General features: G+C 38.2%; 1 protein-coding gene across 1 annotated transcript in view; it reads left to right on the top strand.

The window, feature by feature from the left end:
* The window catches only part of LOC453603 (elongation factor-like GTPase 1), a 58,047-nt gene that overhangs the window by 12,182 nt on the left and 24,899 nt on the right, over nt 1-20,966 (top strand). Inside the window, 4 exon segments of the mRNA XM_024349325.3 lie at nt 10,446-10,579; nt 13,020-13,217; nt 13,220-13,234; nt 20,598-20,674. Coding sequence (XP_024205093.2) covers nt 10,446-10,579; nt 13,020-13,217; nt 13,220-13,234; nt 20,598-20,674 — 424 coding nt within the window.

Here is a 20,966-nt window from a genome sequence, read left to right as displayed (position 1 = left end):
CCTCTCCTGACCCCTTTAACCACTTTATTAAGGTTTAATTTATATACCATAAAATTCACCTGTTCCAATTCACATTTGTCTTTCTGGTGTAGTATTGTAGGAGAATTTGCTATAGGACCCTGGGAATTGAGTGGTCTGAACTCTGTTTGGTTGAGCTCTGTGACCTTGGCTGCTCACAGATTATTTTAGGTACCCTTTTTTTTTTTTTTTTGAGACAGAGTCTCGCTCTGTTGCCCAGGCTGGAGTGCAGTGGTGCAGTCTTGGCTCACTGCAACCTCTGCCTCCCAGATTCACACCATTCTCCTGCCTCAGCCTCCCAAACAGCTGGGACTACAGGCACCCGCCACCACGCCTGGCTAATTTTTTTTTTTTTTTTTGTATTTTTAGTAGTGTTGGGGTTTCACCATGTTAGCCAGGATGGTCTCGATCTCCTGACCTCATGATCCACCCGCCTCGGCCTCCCAAAGTGCTGGGATTACAGGCGTGAGCCACCGCGCCCGGCTCACTTTTTTTTTTTTTTTTTTTTGCTCTGTCACCTAGGCTGGAATGCAGTGGCGCAGTCTGCACGCTAAAGCCTCTGCCTCCTGGGTTCCAGTGATTCTCCTGCCTCAGCCTCCTGGGTAGCTGGGATTACAGGTGCATGCCACCACGCCTAGCTAATTTTTGTATTTTTAGTAGAGATGGGGTTTCACCATGTTGTCCACGCTGGTCTCGAACTCCTGACCTCAGGTGATCTGCCCGCCTTGGCCTCCCAAAGTGCTGGGATTACAGTCGGGAGCCACTGCACCTGGCCAGGTATGCTTTCTTGATTGCACAGACCAGAGACAAGCTAGCTTGGGTTGGGGTGAGATAGATTATTGAAAGCATATGTGTGAAATGATATTGGAAATAATATTCATGAAAACGGAAAAACGGGAGTCTTATTGGAGTGATGTCTCATAAAAATTGGAGCCAGATTTTCATTCTGGATCCAAGATAGCTCTAGAGACCACATCAGTAAAAGTTTATGGATCCTTCCTCTGGAACTCCACTGTTGTCCTTGGATTTGGGTGTCTGTTTGTATCTCCACTATTATCCTGTATGTCTTTTCTCTGTCTCATAGCTTTTGCCTACTGTCATGTCTTCATCTTTGTACATTCACCTTGCCCTGACTTCTTACCCTGTTATCCTGTCTGTTTTCACCTTATTTCTGTTGCCTACTGCTTCAATCTCTTGTGTTTCTGAGCACACAGGCTCAAGAGCAGGATGCGGCTCTGCTTATCTTTTCATGCCAGCCCATCACAGAGGTTGCACCTATGGATTGGCTGTGCTTGGGTTGGTTAGTCACCTCCTAATCCAATCAGTGGTGATTGGAGTGGAATCACAAAGTGTCAAACATGTTTCTTGTGAGCATGGGATTACTGCCTAGAAGGGAATTTGGGCTGAGCAGTCAGCACACCTGACAGTGCAGAGCCTTATGGGGATAGAAGTTAGGAATGTTGACTGGGACATATCCTCTCGGAGCACCTGAGAGATGAGATATGTTTTTATCTGTATCTTAGTACTGATTCTCCAGAATGGGGTATTTCCTGTTCTGAAGGTGGGACGTCTGAAGGGGAACCTAGATGGGAGAAAAAGAGGGAAACCTGATGATTGAAGAAACTCCACAGGTGACTTTTATTTATACCATGCCTTCCCCTCCTTCTCACCCACTTTGAATCCCCTCTTATTTGAGAATCTGTGTACTAAATGCAAGTTAAACTCTTTCTCTGGTTCTCTTAATTTAACGAGCTTTCAAAAGTATTTTCAAATATTTATTTGGGTTGAAATATAGGGTCTTATTCTAGTTTAAGGTAAACAGATAAATCCTGCACATTATAGAAGTGATGTTGAAAACCATCAAGGTCATAAACTATCTCAGCATTTTCCAGGAACCTAATTATTCTTTGAGAAAATGGAACCTCTATTATCTTGACGTTTGTGACCAAAATTTGCTACAAATGTTGGGATCATATTATTAAATCTTGTTATTTGCCTGTTTCTTACCTCTCTTTGTGTCCCACCCACAAGAATACCACACATTTATCTTGTTAGGAAGTATTCCTAACAATATACGTTCTGTAAAATATCCTAAGGGGATGTAATGTCTTTGAATCCTTTAGCCTAGAATCGAGATATAGAAGACAGAAATAGATTCACATGGGTTAATAATTTGAAATTCATCAAAAGGAATACTGCTGTCATTTCTACTGTATAGCCATTTTTTATACCTGAGCAAATACTGCTGTTGCTGAACTTTTGAAGTTTTTATCTAATTCATCTTTTAAAATATTTTAAATAAATTTACAAGTTTATATACATACATACACACGTGTATATATATATAGCATATATAGTATATATTGTGTATATGTATATCTATTTCAATTTATATATATACACACATGTATTTCAATTTTTTTGTAGAGATGGGATCTTGCTATGTTGCCCAGACTGGTCTCAACCTCCTGGATGCAAGCCTTGTACCCATTTCCTAAAGTTTTGGGATTACAAGTGTGAGCCACCATACCTGGCCCAAGTTCATATTTACTATAGAAAATTTAGTATGTGTTATAGAATATACAGTAAAACACAAAAATGGAATAGAAATCACTGTCAGTTTACCGCCAGTTATTTTATATTTTCAATTTTTATATTTAATGCAAGTTGTATGTGTATGCACACACTGTGAGGTAAATATCTGACTTTATTTCCCCCCCAAATAGCTTACTTATTCTAACACCTGTCAGATGTGATTATTAAGTACAATATTATTGCTGACATGGTGTTGACACCTCTGCATAAGTGAGGCAGTTTGGGTGGGGCTGTTAAGGACTAGAGAGTGAATTATGCCCACTCATGGAATACCTCCCCCAATTCCTGGATAAAGGCCAGTATCATTCAGCTCCACTTGATTGATTGATACCCTGTGGGAATTTTTTTTTTCTCAAGAAAAGTTGGCATCAAGATTTTTGGTAAAATCTTCCAAATTTCAAAATGACGGCAACTTATTTAAAAATTGTAAAACACCATGTAGAACACACTGCAGTGGGCTTTAGCTTATGAGCTTTTAGTTAGTAACCTTAGGCATATAGTCTAGCTAATAGACTAGTGGTACACTTGGGATTCACCCAAGAGTCAGCCATATGCAGTGAGGATGTCCTCCAAACAGGGAGACCAAGGATATAGCAGTCTTCTGCAAAGAGGTCCATATGCAAGTTGATCACTTTGTAAATACCTCTGTTAGGGTTAGCGGTTGTGGGCAGAAGGAGGATTTACGCATGTGTTGATTTCAGCTCTGTGGCTCTCTGGTTTTATACTCCAAAGACTAGGCCATGGAGACACTGACTCATGCCATCTAATTACAGACAAGGCCAGCATGTAGCAGAAAGTCATCTCTTATTCAGAGGCAGTAGCTTCCCTTTCCTTCTGGCTGTGTGAATGTTTACCCATGGTCCTAACTTGCCTTATTCTTTCCAGAATGAGGCTGGGAGGGAAGAGTTCTATTACCCCTCATTTGACTGAAGGGTAGATTTTGTTCTCGTCAGACAGTGAATGCTTTACTTTGTGAAGTATTCAGTTGATGCCAGGCGTAAGAAACTAGGTACACGATAGTTCACTTCTGAGCTAGGTGTCCCGTATGCCTGATTTTGTTTTATCTTCACAGCAACTCTGTGATGGGTATTACTCTGATTTTACACATGTGCAAAAATGGAGTTCAGAGAGGTGAAGACACTTTCCCAAGGACAGAGTAATTTCTAGCATGTGGTAGTAGTCCTAGAACCCACATTTCCAGCGTACTCACTTGGACCATTAGTCTCTTGGAAGTCAGGCCACAACTAAAGGAAATTCCTCCTGAGGCTTGAGTATCTCCTTTCCACTAGGGATTGCTATGGACGTCTTGTGGCCAACACTACCTACATCCCTATGGTCTTCAGTCACTGCCCACGATGCAAGCCACATGATCTGGCCTCTTTTATAGTCTCTTCCCCATGTTTCTCTGTGATTCTGTCAGCCTCTTTCAATCTCCCATTATTCCCCTCCTTACCAAAACTTACTGTGAAAACATTCCAAGGGAAACAAACATCGCTACATCCTCAATGTCTTTTTATTGACGTTTCCCCCTTCTGCCTGGCTGTCTTCTGATGACATTGCCTGCCTTGTACCTTTTCCAAGTGAATGCTACTCCTTCGTTCATGTTCCATGTATCTCTGGGTTAGGATATGGGATTGCCATTCTTTTTGTTCCCAGATCTGATTACAAAAGTTAATTCTTCTACCCTTGTTTTCAAACTTCTCCTTTCAAGACTCAGACCATCCAATTATTCACCTTTCCAGTCATTGTCAGCTCCTGGTGATGTTTCCTGTTCATTAGTGACTTTGGCACCCAGCCTCATAATTGTTCTTTTCACCTGAATCTTCTAAGGTGGCTTTTACCATCCCTGAGAATGGCTTCTTCAACAGCTTATCCTCTCAACAACATTGGTTCTCCACTTCACCTACCCGTTGTCATGACTACTTTCTGGATTTTAGCATCACCTTGAGCTATTCATCTTTGACCTTTCAAACTTAAATACTTCCTTCTCTACAATCTTTGATTCTCCCAGCTCTTTCTTTCACCTGACTAATGAGGTACCCATTCTTTGACTTCATAATGTTCTCTAGTTTTTTGACTCCCATCAGCCTCTTTCTTCATTCACTTCCTGCCTCATACAGCCCAGATTTGTCATTTCACTGAAAGTCTTCCCAGCATCTTCAGTCTCTTTGGTTCTTGACTTTCTGTCATATTTTTCCCAATAAAACTTTAACCCTTGATAAAGCTAATTCTCTACACGTCTTCATCCTTGTATTTGGGCTAGGTTCTCAAGTGGTCCTCCAGACTGCTGGCAGATTTCCCATCTCTCTCTCTATTAGGTCTTGCTTACTCTTCCCAGCAGCTATTTTAAACCTTCTGGTCTCCTTCAGCCTACCTGTCATCCCCTCCTCCACAATCTCAGCAGACATTCTTAATTTCTATTTCACAGAAAAGAGAAGAATTCTCACCTGCTTGCCACTGTACCTCAAAACGTAATGGTATGGGCATTTTTGTTTGCCTCCTGTCACTGGCAAAAACCTGTGCTCTGGACTTATCTTCTGTTTATCATCTTTTCTTCAGTATCTTCCACCTGTCCCTCTGTACTGGCTTGTAACCATCAGCTTTTAATCATGCTCAAGTCTGTCTTGTCTTTAAAAATACATAAATCCTTCTTTCAGCCCCACATTCCTCTGCGTGTTTCCTCTTCCCGCTTCTTAGTCAAAGTTATGCTACAATTACTCTCTCAATTACTCTGATGATATGACCCGCACCTTATACTAATGACGTGCATTAGCAGTGTGAAATTGATCCTTGATCTATGACTCTCCAGGGTGATGCTAGGCATAGAGATATTATAAGTAAGCATCAACCTTTTTTTTACTCCAGGGTTTCTTATTCTGGTTCTTATTCTTATACCCTTCCAAGCAAAACTGCCAATGATCAAAGGAATCAAGACAATGTGGATGTGTAATTATTAGATTTACTATCTACACAGCAGGCCTTCAAAGGTGGAGAAGTTCTCAGTGATGTCAGAGTTCAGGGTGTGGCCACAGTACTGGGTGGCAGATGTGGACTGGCATCATACTGAGAAAAACCAAAAGCGGGTGAGGCCAAATGTAATCAGAAGTGGTCTGTACGTGGTCTAGTTTCATGTTGGAGGAAGGTCTGGAGAGGTCTTCGGGTTGGGTTTGTACAGCAAAAGAAAACTTAATCAGTTTGCTATTCATAGTTGTTTCTAGATCATTTTTCCTCTCATTTTCCTAACCCCTGTCACTTTTTTTTTTTTTTTTTTTGAGACAAGAGTCTCATTCTATCACCCAGGCTGGAGTGCAGTGGTGATCATAGCTCACTGCAGCCCAGAACTCCTAGGCTCAAGCAGTCCTCCTGCCTCGGCCTCCCGAGTAGCTAAGACTACAGGCATGTGCCACCATGCCTGGCTAATTTTTTAAATTTCTTGTAGAGATGATGGTCTTGTTATGTTGTCCAGGCTGGTCTTGGCTCAAGTGATCCTCCTGTTTTGGCCTTCCAAAGCACTTGGATTATAAGTGTGAGCCACTGTGCCTGACCCCATCTCAGTTTTGACACATACCATCAGAGTCAACCACCCTTCACCTCTCCTTGTGGCAGCCTTCTCATAAAGATAGTTATCCTGTTACCTGTATCAGCTTTATAGTTGTGCTTTACAATTCTGTCAAATAAGCCATATTAGTTGATTTAGAACTTACAAAGTTATACATTGATTTAAAATGTAAAAACATAGTATTAAGATATAAAAGGTAACCAGGTTCAGTGGCTCACATCTGTAATCCCAGCACTTTGGGAGACCGAGGCAGAAGGATCACTTAAGGACAGGAGTTTGAGACCTGCCGGGGCAGCACAGTGAAACCCCATCTCTACAAAAAATAAAATAAAAATTACCCTTGTTTGCCTGCAGTCCCTGCTACTCTGGAGGCTGAGGCAGGAGGATCGCTTGAGCCCAGGAGTTTGAGGCTGCAGTGAGCTATGATTGTGCCACTGCATCCAGCCTGAATGTTACAGTGAAACCCCGTATCTTAAAAAAAATAAAAAAATAAAAAATGGTATTTCCTGTGGAGGGAGACTTTTGGTTATAGTTGGTGTACAACTTATGTATATAATAGTTATAAGTTCATACATAAGGAATTTAGGAACATGTCTTCATATAACTCAGGTTCTGCCTGTATTTCTGTTATTTTTGTTGTCAGGCAAAATACTCTACCAATACACTGACACATAAAGGACACTTTCAGGAGGTTCAGATCTTCATCCATAACTTCAGTGTTTCTTTTTTATTTTATGGAAAGTTTTCTCTTGTCAGGTTTCTATGTATGCTTTAGTGAACATTTCCAGTGTTTAGGAAGTTGAACACTAAACTCCTTACATGAAGTTTTACTGAATACAGAGATGTTTTGGCAGGTCCTAGTGACAAATGTGCACCTTCTGTGAGACAATTATCCATGGCACTTTAAAATCATGGGCAAGGGAGCAATTCTTTTCCCATAACTCCCTATTAGCAGCAGAAATTGTCTGGAAGATATCTCCCATAATTAACTTCAGGTCTTCCAATTTTTTTTTCAGTTCCCTGGAATATAAAAAGATTGAATTGTTGCTTGACTGATTAGATCTGTGCCTTGAAATGAAGCCGTTTAGTTTGGAATGCCTGGGAAGTAAAGCAGCAGCATTCTGTCCCTGAATGCTATTGCAGGGATTAGTTCAATATGTAGCTTCAGGACTTTGTTACAAATCAGAAAGATCATTTAGCATGCTTAAAAATTTTTGTCTCCTGAAAAGTGTTATGCATTTTCTACTTTTTAAATAATTTCCACTAGCAATAATAATAATATCTAGCATGATAAGCCCTGTAATTGTTTTTATGTATTTTTTAATTTGATCACACATACACAAAAGTGGTAAATGGCATTTTTTAAAGAGACATAATGTGGCTGAAGTCACAGCAGAAGAGCTGTGCTTGTGGACTTTTTTTCTCTAATGGATATGGGACTTCTTTCCCCAACCTTTGAAATTTAGGTTAAAGTTGTTTGGAAAGCATTAAGATGAAAAAGGCATTGAAAGAGGAATTGGGAGGCCTGGCTCAGAGCCAAGCCTTTGTCAGCTGTGTAACTGACCATGGCATTTCCGCTTTCTCACCATTGAATACATTTGAGAAACTCCAGGTTAAACAGAGTTGGACAGACTTCTCACAGGGCTTCTCTGAACCTTTAGTATGTATGTGTGATGTGAGCTCCAAGGCTGGCTGTATTTGTCAGCTGTATTATTTGATCAGACACTTAGTTTTGAGGATGTAGATTTTCAGGTGGAAACACTTGGTATATCATTAGCTTTCAGTTCCTCTCTAGATCTGAACCTGCCCTTCCTGAATGAATTTCAAAGAATCTGGAAATGGATGTGTACTTAGGGGAGCATAGATAGGTAGATAGGTATTCGTTTTTCTGAGTATTCCCTAAAAGGTCTAACTCCAATAAAAGGTAAGAGCACTGTTGTATAGGAGGCCTGAAATTTCTGTACAAGTGCATTTTTAGACTCTGTAAAGAACTTGACTGGAGACCCAGTCTCTGAAACTTCAGTTTCAGGTCACGGTCGTATCACAAAGGATGGAAAAGTGCTTGAAGTTCTCCCACTCTAAAGTCTGGAGTTTAGCCAAATGAACAGGCAAGCGTTGTTTCCCCAGTTGCAAAGTATGAAGGAATCTAAGACCCAAGAAGTGACTAAGATGGTTAGATAGCCCTGGGTGTATTTCTGGCTTGCTTCTTTTGGGACCTTGGGTCAGTCTCTTACCTTTTGAGGGCGTTAGCATGTTTTTCTATGGAATAAAGGCTTAGGCTGAGAAAATGCTGAGTGATTCTAAGAATCTCACAGCTTTAATTTTGTATGATAGGACCCTAGACCACTACTAGACATGCTCCTTTTTCTCTGGTGTACTTGGCTGAGATCATGATACTTATCGAAAATGTTGACTAGGAGAACTGGTGTGAGATCTGCCAGTGAAAGGCTCGATTGAGGTCCAGTGGGCCATTGCTCCAGGGCTCTGGTTATTTGACTTCTTGGATTTTCACTGGAGATCTCCATGGTCTTCTCTGGTTGGAGCCTTCTCTGGTGGTTTCAGCAGAGCAATGGTTGCTCATAAAGCAGTTTGCATGAAAAGACCAGGAGGCAGCAGGGAGGAGTGGTACTGAAGAAGGCAGTCTGTTGCTAACTGATGGCAGTCTTTCCCACTGAGCCTCAGTACACTTGGGAATGCTTCAACCAGTGTTTTAGGAATTCATTAGCAGTGGAATCTTGGCATGTGAGGTGAAAGTTACTGCCTTCTGAGTGTAGTGGTTAGAGGTATGGTCTTTGGAATTAAGTGGATTTGAACTTATGCTCTATCATTTTGAATTGTGTGATCTTAGTCAACCTCAGAATTGGATTCTAGCTGGATGTCCTTGAGAAAAATACTTAACTTTTCTGTGCCTTAGTTACCTGCTATATAAAATTGGGCTAATAGTTGTAACTACTACAGGGGATTATTGTAAGTAAACATCAGATAATTTCTGTATTATGCTTAGAACAATGCCAGCCATGAATAGGCAGTCCACAGATGTTAAGCACTGGTTGTGGTTATTGTTGTGGTGGTGTTTATCATCAGTATCACCTAGGGCACAAGCGAAGTCATTAAAATTATATTGGGGGAAAATCCTTTAAATGGCCCATAAATTGCAGGTTGAGCATCCCAAATCTGAAAATCCAAAATCTGAAATGCTCCAAAATTCAAAACTCTTCAAATACCAACATGGCACAAAAAGAAAATGCTCATTGGAGCATTTTGGATTTCAGATAAAGGATACTCAACCCTGTAGTCATTCTTGAGCGCATTCAAGTTGATAAACACTGAGTTAAGGGGAGGAGCAAAAGTAAAGTATATGTTTGAGCATTCTAATAGTTATTCTGCCTTTAAAAGAGAATTATATCAAATTTATCAATAATGGGGAATGAGTACAGAATTCTAAAGTATTAACTAATTTTCTGCATGGTATACTAAGTTATGTTTAATGATAACTCTCTATAACCTAAGATGATCTTTTTTTTTCTTGTTTGCCTGGGACTAAGGGCTTTGATTGGATGTAGGAATTTCAGTGCTAAAACCAGACAACTCAGGATGTGCCATCACCCTACTATAAGTTTAATACATTTGTCTGTTGAGACTATTGAAGGAGATATTAATGGGAGAGCACATAGTGCACTGCTTGGCACATAGTAACTGCTCCTTAAGTTGTGGTAGAATTGAGTCTAAATCTTTTGTAGCATTAAGTCTAAATCTACATATTTTGTAGAACTGAGTCTAAATCTGAATCTTGATTGAGCCGATTCTTACACTGCTCTTTGATAAATTGTAGGGAAGAACTTGGCCAACTGCTTTGTTGTTCCTTTGAACAGCTTTTACTGTCAGGTTCTTGGGCATTGATTTCTTTCAGTTTCAATTTCCTAAACTGTAAAAGGAGAATAGTAATATGTATCTCACAGGGATATTGTAAGGATTCAATAATATGTGATTAGCACATTAAAAGTGAGTATCACAGTGGCCGGCTCCTACTAAGCTCTTAAGTGGTAACTATTAGAATAATAAAGTCCTTTAACATTTTATATAGATGCTATTTGGAATCAGTAGTCCCATCAGTGGGAAAAGTTGGAATGATAGCTCTTGACTGAGTGTTTGACTCCTTTAGCTCTGCTCAGTTTTTTCTTAGAAGCTTTCAGCTTTCTTATTCTAGAATGCCTGAGGAAGAACATTGTGTACCTGCACAACTGAAAATGTGTGTTTACAAATTGTATTTTAGGTAATGAGGAGTACCTGATTAATCTGATAGACTCTCCAGGGCACGTGGACTTTTCCTCAGACGTATCAACCGCTGTTCGCATTTGTGATGGATGCATCATTGTGGTAGATGCTGTGGAAGGAGTCTGTCCACAGGTAATGGATTGTGATGAGAAAATACTTAAATGGTTAAGGGTGAGGAAAGAGGGGGAACTGACTGACTTTAGGCATTTCACTGACAATCACAACATTGGTTTTATATTTCACATTTGGTAACGTTCCAGTCTGTGAAGGAGTTAAATCACCAGAGTTCTGAAGGGATCTTAGAGATGATGACTTTAATTTAACATACTTTGTTTTTGTTTTTGTTTTGAGACAGAGTCTTGCTCTGTCACCCAGGCTTTAGTGCAGTGGTGCGATCTCAGTTTACTGCAACCTCCGCCTCCTGGGTTCAAGTGATTTTTATGCCTCAACCTCCACATAAACTGGCATTACAGGCATGTGTCATCATGCCTGGCTAATTTCTGTATTTTTAGTAGAGACGGGATTTCGCCATGTTGGTCAGGCTAGTCTTGAACTCCTGGCCTCAAGCGATCCACCTGCCTCAGCCTCCCAGAGTGCTGAGATACAGGTGTGAGCCACCATGCCCAGCCTTATTTATCCTTCTTAACTGTCAGTTGCATAAAGGCAATGATGATTTCTTGTCTATAGTCCTTTGCTACTGTGCTGTATACATACTTTGTGAATGCCTATTGAATACCTTTGTGTGGCTGGCATAGTCTAGAGTGGTTATTAATCAAGATTTTCTAATGTGCTCTAATTATTTCAAATCATGAGTTTTACATTTTTCTTTCTGTTTTTATTAGACACAGGCAGTTCTGTGACAAGCTTGGCTTGAAAACATCCATCCAGTTTTAGTGATTAATAAGATAGATCACTTGATAGTGGAACTGAAATTTACCCCACAAGAGGCCTATTCTCACCTTAAGAGTATTTTAGAACAGGTATTTTAATTTTTAGTATCTAAAAAATTTAGCCTCGAAGAAGAGTTGTAAGGAAGTTACTGAGCTGGGTATGAACCATTGCTACAGAAAAGTGAACTTTTCCACTTCAGATTCATACATGTTGGTGTTATTCTACAACAGAGGCAACAGAATAAGCATGTTCTCAGTAGTCCCTTCCATCTCTTGGAAGCACCCATCATATAAAGCTTGGACAACAGGCTGTCTTGTTTAAAACATTGTATCTTGGTTCCAAAATGAAGCAATATTAAGATCTTATTACCTGTCTATAGTATTTTATTACCTGTTGTTAGAGGAAATTTTACCCAAGCATTCATTCATTTATTTATTCAGCAAATATTTCATAGATATACGTTGAATAAATGAATTATCGAATGTCCATTGTGCACTAGGGATTGTGAATGTAAAATGGACAGGTCGGAATCCCTATTTTCAAGGAGCTCACAGTATAGTAGGGGAGACAAACAAAGAGCTATTTGGAGAACAATGAGATAAGCCCTGGGTGTGATATGACAGCATAGATAAGGGCCATCTAACCCAGTCTGGGTCAAGAGGGAAGAATGAGTTAGAAATCGTAGAATGGAAACCTTGAGATGGAAGTAAAGTAGGTGTTTGCCAGGTAGGCAGTTAGGAAAAGGACATTCAAAAGAGGAAGAATATGACAGGCAAAGTCATAAAGGCAAGAAAAAGCACAGTACAATGTTTCATTTAAGGAGCTGCAAATTGTTTTAGAGCCGATTAATTAGATCATGTTAAACAGTGACAAGAGATGGGAAAAAGGATATGGATTTAGACGTTGATGAACCTTGTATGCCATGCATAGGAGTTTGAAATTTCTTCCTCAAGACAGTGGAAAGCATTGATGAGAGCAACTTGAGTATATTTATTTGCTAAAGGCAGGAAACAATAAAAGTAGAACAGTGAAAAAGAATGATGGATGGATATCATTCCCTGTAGAAATAGGAACAGGTAAAATAACTCCTGCCCTGCCTTGGCAGGAGAAAGGTCGGTGGTATTTGCAGACATAAGTGAGCTTGTAGATTGGGATGTGGGGCACTTGAAGGAAATCTGAGTAATAGCTTCCATTTTCTCTCTGAGGTAGGACATAAGATTACTGCCTATTTGGGAGTGAAAGTAGTTGAGGATTAGGAGTTGGGAAGAGGGCCTGAAGAGAGTAGTGCACATTTCAGACAACCGATGTGAGAGATGGGCAAGGCAGTGGACTAAGGTTACAAACTAGGATTGTGGGGTTGGAAATCATGAGTACTTTGTGATACTAGGCCTCAGTACTGAAAAACAAATTAAGGATATGACACACTAACATTTACATTAAACTAATAATAATAATCACAAAATAACCTTCCAAAAACCTTATAATTTAGTTATGCTGAGTTTAGGAAGGATGGATACATCTAAGTTATTCACTGATTGTGAATGTCACCTCCATTCGTGTATGCTTAATGAGCCCAAACTGACTGATGATTCTAGCCCTAACACAGGTTAAACAGTGTTTCTCCTGCCGTGAGCATGCTAAGCATCTGAATGACGCTCTGCCACTTCACCATCTCTCCTAGATTAATGCGCTTACAGGAACTCTTTTTACTTCTAAAGTCCTAGAAGAAAGAGCAGAGAGGGAGACTGAATCCCAAGCAAATCCAAATTCTGAACAAGGAGAGCAAGTATATGACTGGAGCACTGGCTTGGAGGACACAGATGATTCTCACCTTTACTTCTCTCCAGAACAGGGAAATGTGGTGTTTACCAGTGCAATAGATGGGTGGGGCTTTGGGTAAGTCTGTTGGAATCTGATTAAATCTCTTTGCAGATTTTATATGCAATTGGTTTTTTTTAGTGAAACTTTTTATTTTGAGATCACTATAGATTCACCTACAGTTGTAAGAGATAATACAGAGAGTTCTCTGGTGCCCTTTACCCAGTAACTGCCTCCTATCCATGATAACATCTTGTAGAACTGTAGTACAATAACCAAGCAGGACTTTGCCATTTGCCATCAATATACACAACATTTCTATCACCACAAGGCTCCCTCACGTTGCCCTTATATTGCCACAGCTACTTCCTTCCCACCCTGAAACCCTTTTTAACCCCTGACAACCATTTATCTTATCTCCAAATTTCTCATTTCAAGGGTATTACAGAAATGGAATCAAAACAGTATATTATAGACATGGAACCAAAAAAATACATAATATTTTTTGGATTGACTTTTTTCACTTAGCATGATTCTCTAGAGACTTATCCAAGTTATTGCATGCATTAATACTGTAGTTGGTTCCTTTCTGTTGCTCAGTAGTATTCCATGGTGTGGATGTACCCCAGTTTAACTACTCACCCATTAAAGGACATCTGGTGTTTTTTTTTTTTTCCTTTTTGGGCCATTATGAGTAAAGCTGCTGTAAACATTCGTATGTAGGTGTTTGTGTGAACATAAGTTTCATTTCTCTTGAATAAATGCCCAGGAGTGCAGTTGCTGGGTCATATGGTAGTTGTATGTTTAGTTTTTAAAGAAACTACCAAACTGTTTCCAGACGGACTGTACCATTTTATATTCTCACCAGCAATGCATGCGTGAGTGATCCAGTTTCTCCAAATGTTCACGTTTGGTGTTGTCACTGTTTTCATTTTAGCAGTTCTGTTGGGTGTGTACTAATATGATATTGTGGTTTTAATTTGCGTTTTCCTAACAGCTGGTTTACCTTGAACATCTTTTCATGTGTTGATTTGTCATCTGTAGGTCCTCTTGGGTGAAAAGTCTTTTCACATCCTTTCCCATTTTCTTATTGTGTTTTTTTGGTATTCCTGGGTTTTGAGAGATTTTTTCTATTCTAAACACTAGTCCTTTGTGCTTTGCAAATATTTTCTCCCAGTCTATAGTTTGACTTCATATACTCTAACAGTGTCTTTCAAAGTGAGCAAAGTTTTTTTGTTTGTTTGTTTGTTTTGGTTTTTGTTTTTTGAGACAGAGTCTTGCCCTGTTGCCCAGGCTGGAGTGCAGTGATGCAATCTTGGCTCACTGCAACCTCCGCCTCCCAGGTTCAAGCGATTCTCCTGCCTCAGCCTCCTGAGTAGCTGGGACTACAGGTGTGCACCACCATTCGCCACTAATTTTTGTGTTTCTTTTAGTAGAGACGAGGTTTCACCATGTTGGCCAGACTTGTCTCGAACTCCTGACCTCAGGTGATCCTCCTGCCTCAGCCTCCTGAGTAGCTGGGACTACAGGTGTGCACCACCATTCGCCACTAATTTTTGTGTTTCTTTTAGTAGAGACGAGGTTTCACCATGTTGGCCAGACTTGTCTCGAACTCCTGACCTCAGGTGATCCTCCTGCCTCAGCCTCCCAAAGTGCTGGGATTACAGGCATGAGCCACCGCGCCCAGCCATCAAAGTGAGCAAAGTTTTTAATTTGGCTGAAGTTTCCTTTATCATCTTTTCTTTTTATGGATCTTGATTTTAGAGTCAAGTTGAAGAACTCTTTGCCTAGCTCTAGATCCTAAAAACTGTCTCTCATTTTTTTCTAAAAGTTTTAGTTTTACCTTTTACATTTAAGTCCATGACCCATTTTGAGTTAACTTTTGTATAAAGTGTGAGGCTTGTGTTGAGGTTTTCTTTTGTGGGGGGAGAGGGCCTATAGATTTCCATTTACTCTAGAACCCTTTGTTGAAAAGGTTATCTCTTCTCCATAGAATTGCTTTTGTGCTTTTGTCAAAATGCACAATTTTTTGCTGGGCATACTTGTGTGGGTCTGCTTCTGAGTGTTTTGTTCTGTTCCATTAATCTGTGTGTCTGTCTTTCCAAGAGTACCACATAATTTTGGTTAGTGTAGCTACATAATAAGTCTTGAAATCAGGTAGATTATTTCTGTCCACAATATTTTTATTTTTCAAAATTACTTTTGCTGTTCAAGGCCTTTGCCTTTCCATGTAAATTTTATTGTAATCTTACCTATATCTGAAAAAACATTTTGCTAGGATTTTGACGGAAATTGCTTGGTAAACCTGTTAATTTGGAGAGAATTTTGATATATTTGCTAAGTTGAATCTTTTCTATTCCATGAACACTATGCCTCTCCATTTATTTAAAATTTTTAAAAATTCTTTTATGAGCATTTTATAGTTTTCAGCATATAAGTGCTATGCATGTTGAGTTAGATTTACACTTAATTTTTCATTTTTCTGAAATGATTATAAATGATGTTTTTAATTTTGGTGTTGACACATTCATCTAGTATATAGAAATACAATTAATTTTTGTATGTTGATCTTGTATACTGTCACCTTGCTGAACTCACTTGAAGTCCTTTGTAGATATTTTGGAATTTGCTACGAGACAATCATGTCTGCAAACAGGAATTGTTGTATTTTTTTCCTTTTCTATCTGCACGCTGTTTTCCCTTTTGCTGATTGCACTGGCTAGAATTTCCAGCACTATATGACTGACATTGATGAGAGCGGACATCTTTGCCTTGTTTTCGGTCTTAGGAGGAAAGCATTAAGCCTTTCACCATTAGAAATAATGTTAGGGCTGCAGGCTGTTTTTAGATGTCCTTTATCAAGTTGAGGAAGTCCCCTAATATTCTTATTTTTTTGAAAGTCATTATTATGAATTTGTCAAGTTTTGCCACATACCTTTTCTGTATTAATACATTTGTATGATTTTTCTTCTTTAGCTTGTTAATATGGTATATTACATTGATTGATGTTTTTTAATATTGAGCCAGTCTTGCATTTCTTTATAGATTTTGTATACAATTGATTTTTAACTTTAACTTTATTCTTGAATAAATTCAAATGTATACCACAAAAGTATCCCACTGTATTCCTTAGATCAGTTTATTTCCTGTTAGTTGTTGTTTATCTTCTTAAAGTTATTTATACATAGATGAACAACTATATTTATATCAACTTTGATACCAACAGTAGCAAAAGTTAGTCTAGCTTTATTGAGGATGTACATATGCTAAATATTGAGTTAGTCACTTTATTTAAATTATTTCACCAAAAACTCTGACAACACTCCTTTGAAATAGATATTAGTATTTATTATCTAAGTCTCAAGAACATTAAGTAACTTTTGTTCAACATCACTCAGCTGCTAAGAGGCAGAGTTGATATTAAGATTAAAGTCTGCCTGAGTCTGAAGCCTGTGTTTTCTTGACATGGTTCTTCTCTGGGGTCTTCCCTATGGGGTATAAGGATCCTTATTTCTTCTTATTGCCTCTCCCGAATTTGTACATGCTGAGGCCGTGTTAACAGTGACCTTGGATTTCAGAATGGAGTAGATAATTGATCACATTTTTCAACTACAACAATTTCTGACTTGTGGAATCAAAAAATCCAAATGTAGTTAAAAGATTATTACTTTGAGATAAATGTCTGTGGTTTGGATAAATAATAGTGGGACCATAATGACCTTTACTTTAGTTGGGGCTTGATATTGCGTGTAATTTGCAGGGATCATAGAACTAGAAATGATGCAGTAAGAGAAAACAGAGTCTCTTCATGAAATTTATATCAGTATGACTTAGAATTGGAAAGAAAGAAAGGATCAGGAGCTGACTAGAATGCAAGGCTTGGGAGTAGCCTAACGAATCTCTGGCTTCATTTTTTAAAATGTATTTTCCTTTTTACAGGAACTTGTTCTCCAATTTCCCTTTGACCAGATTTTGTCTTGGGCAGGGCAGTGTAATATAATATCATAATTTTCTGTTTGTAATAAATTATAGATATCTTAGTCCATTTGATGCCCAAAAGATCATACTAGAGCTAAATAAATTGAAGTAATGCATATATGATGAAAATAGAAATTGTGAACCTGCTGAGAATTTGCACTTTCATATATTGTTGATGAGTTGTCATTATCACCTTTCTAGGCCTCAGTTTACTTATTGGAAAAAACAAGAATATTGGGCTAAGATGATTTCAAGACTTTCTTCAGATTCATTCACAGTGATTCATTCAGTCGTATAATAGGGTCATACTTGTTGATTTCCTGATTTGTGAGCATTCTGCTAGTAAGCCACAAGGTGGGAGGCTTGTCCCTTTCTTACAGTGATTTTCATAAGTAATTTAATGTTTTATGTTAATTTTAGTCTAAATCACACAAACTGGGGGAGGTTTATTGTGGAAGGAAAAGGAATGGGGAGGAAGTTGAATGGATAGAATAAGGGTAATTTACATAGCCCTTACTTTTGACATTTTTAGATACTATCAGCCAATAAATGAATGTTCCCCTGTATTAGACAAGGTCAGATTTAGAGATTGGCTAGTGTCTGTTCTCAACAAGTTGATATGTGAATCTATGGGAAAGTAGTGGTGGAAATGAAAGCACCAGAGACTTTTTTTGCTTCCCATTTTCCTCTAAAATGTCAGTGAATAGGCCAAGTTGACAGCTGCATGTGTCACAAAAGGTGGATAATGAGCACATTCCAGAATTTGCAAGATGGTTCTATAAACTCTGCAGTGGGAAAGGATTAAGAAGTGTGACTAGAGGCTGAACCTAGGTCTTCTCCCGAAATCTATCCTGTTAATTGATGTTAATCTGGGAGAGTCTGCGCTGAAAAGCAGAAGCACATTGACTTGGATGGGTAGCATCAAGAATCCAAGTTCTTGTTTTAGATACATAGAACTGAGTCCTCAACCTTATAGAAGAGGGACAGGAGAGAAGAGACAATGAAAAGCCCTTTGTATTAAATGTACTTGTCTTTGTATAACTGTGTCTTAGAATTCTGTAGTTAACATTAATCCACTGGGTAGCTTGGAGGGCAAAAGGGTTTGTGGCTCAGTAATTTCATACTTGACTGAGTTGTCATTCAGCAAGATAGGCAACAAATAGATCAGTAGTCTTGGAATATAAATCTTTCTGCAGGTCTCTTAGAATCTTGTTTGCAGTTACTCTGTAGAGGAAATGAATTAAAATAGAATTCAAGAATGGAGAAGTGCTAGAAATTGTCAGTGTTTAAAAATTGTAACTAATTAATGACAAAAATAAATAAAAGCATTAGCAGTAATGTGGAATGGGTTGATGTTAAGCAAATTTTGTGGTAACTATGGGATAAAAAAGAATGAAAAGGACAAGAAACAAGATTTTGAAAGATTTGTGTACCCGTATGTGTACACATGTGTGAATATTTTATATGATGGACCAGAAAAGCCTAGCTTAAGCAAATGGGCAAGTGTCTTACTATAATTTATGATTTTGATAGAGGTTTTGGGAGTGTTTATTTATAAAAATCTTTAAGTTTACCACTTCCAGAATTAAGAGCAGGATATTTATCTGACATGTCATTGTAAAATATAAAAGAATGTGTAGTACAGTCTGGTAACACAAATCAATATTTTAAAAAAATCCTGGAAGAAAAGAAACCACACTAGAAATCTAACTGATCAAAACAGTTGTACCAATAAATGATTGTACCAATAAATGTATGAAATCCCCAGTAAGGAGATATTTTTTAGAAAGGAAATTTTATTAAAAAAATAAATCCAGAAGTTTGCTAAATAAAAGAGATAAACATAAAGCATAATGGACAGAAGCTACATACAAAGCTTTGGCTCAGATATGTCAACCAAATATGAATGAAAAGAGAGGTTTGGCAATATTAACAATAAAATAACATTTATTGTAAATGAATTATGGCATAAGGATCATTTTCATACAGATAATTGACACATTTACTAGTGAAGAGATTAACTATCAATTATCTGTCACCATAAAGAGATGTCTCTTCTAGACATTCCTGTATGGTTCACACTGTCCTTTTAGTCTCAGCTGAGGCCTTATCTCACTGCATGCTGGTCATCGTGCAGTGTAGATTGGGAGAGGTGGGTGCTCCCTGAAACCCCTTCTTCTATAGATAGAGGTGGTGTAGGAATGCTGTCATATACCCTCAAAGGATACTTTTCTTGGAGCTTTATTTTTTAACGTAAAAACCAGGATTTCATAAATTTATTCTCATTGAAAATCATAATATACATTGCTTTTGAGAAAGTATTCACAAGTATAAAGCCACAGCAAACAAAAAAATCGAAGCCAGCACTGCTAGTAGATGTTTGTAATTTCTTTCATTCTTTTTACATAGATATATACATCCCTCAGTTGAAATTATGCTGTTTATACAATGTAGCTGCCTTTTTGCTTTTGTCATATCCTGAACATCTTCCCTTGCCATTAAAAGCTTTTTTATAAACAATATATTTTAAAGGGAGTGAATATAGCTAAGTGGGAAAGAGCATGCCTTGAGAGTTGACTCTGTGTTTGAATTTTGGCTCCACCACTTATTGGCTCTATGACTTTTATCTCAGTTATTTCATCTGTAAAATTGAGATAATAGCACTTATCTCATAGGATAGTTATGATTCTATGAAATAATTCAGTAAGCACCCTGTTATTTTATTTTGTGAGAGCACTATCATTTATGTAATCATTCTGAAGATTGGAAATAGTTTTTTTCAAATGCTTTGATATTGTAAGTAGGGTTACAATAGACGTCTTTGTGCAAAAGTTTTATGTCTTCATGTTGCTTTTTTTTTAAACTGAGCATTCTAAGCCAATGACTTTTAATTTCTTAATACTGTTGCCAGTAGTTCTTCAGAAAGGAGGTATCAATTTATTAATATATCCCACCTCATGTATATGGGAGAGTATACCCCTCAAGGTGCTCTTGCTATTAACTTTTTGCATAGTTTGGTAAGAGAAATGATGGGGTTTTTTGGGTTTTCAAAATTTTCCTATCCTTGCGAACTTTTAGAAATATATTTAAGAATGCTTTATGTTTCTTCTAATGTAATTTTAGACTGAAGTCCATGGAAAGAGGCTACATGTGCAGAGTGAAGTTTTAGCTCTTGGCTTGTGTGCTGTGTGTATTTGTTTGATGGCAGCCATGGTAATATGACCCACGAATGGTCATATCACTTGTAAAGTCTATGGTTCCCAGAGGAAAGAACAGTGGATTATTATTAATTGTGGATTATTGGCGGTTTAGTGCATTCTTATAACTACTTTCATCTACTTTATTTTTGAATAAATATTTTCAAGTAGAAATGAAACATATTGATAATAAAAGCGTGTCAAGAAGGAATATACAAATGCCTATTAAATGTCAGGAACTTAAGCCCGTATGTTCTTTTGTACAGGCCAAAGGAAAGAAACTTTTATTTGTACAGTTGATCCTGGAAAATCTATGGAGTTTGTATGATGCTGTCTTGAAAAAGTAAGACTCTTTTAACATTGTTTACCTTTAGGCATCTTTAGGCAGTATAATTTGTCTCACTTTGCAGTTTGATGAGTCATACTTCAGAAAGCTGAGATGGACTGAGAAAGTGAACAGAGCTTCTACAGATGAGTTGATTACAGGGCTTGGAAGCAATTTAAAGAAGTCTATGTAACCCAGCTAAAGGGCGATATTGGAGGGACAGGATAGCAATATTTTATGGAGTGCTGAGGAGAAGAGATAAAAGGATGGAAAGAAACATTGGGCTTTTGTTTATCCAAACCCAGGTTTA

This window comes from Pan troglodytes, chromosome 16 (genome assembly GCF_028858775.2).
Source record: "Pan troglodytes isolate AG18354 chromosome 16, NHGRI_mPanTro3-v2.0_pri, whole genome shotgun sequence".
Taxonomy (NCBI): Eukaryota; Metazoa; Chordata; class Mammalia; order Primates; family Hominidae; genus Pan; species Pan troglodytes.
The sequence above is the reverse complement of the archived record's forward strand: the minus strand, read 5'-3'. Positions and strand labels throughout refer to the sequence as shown.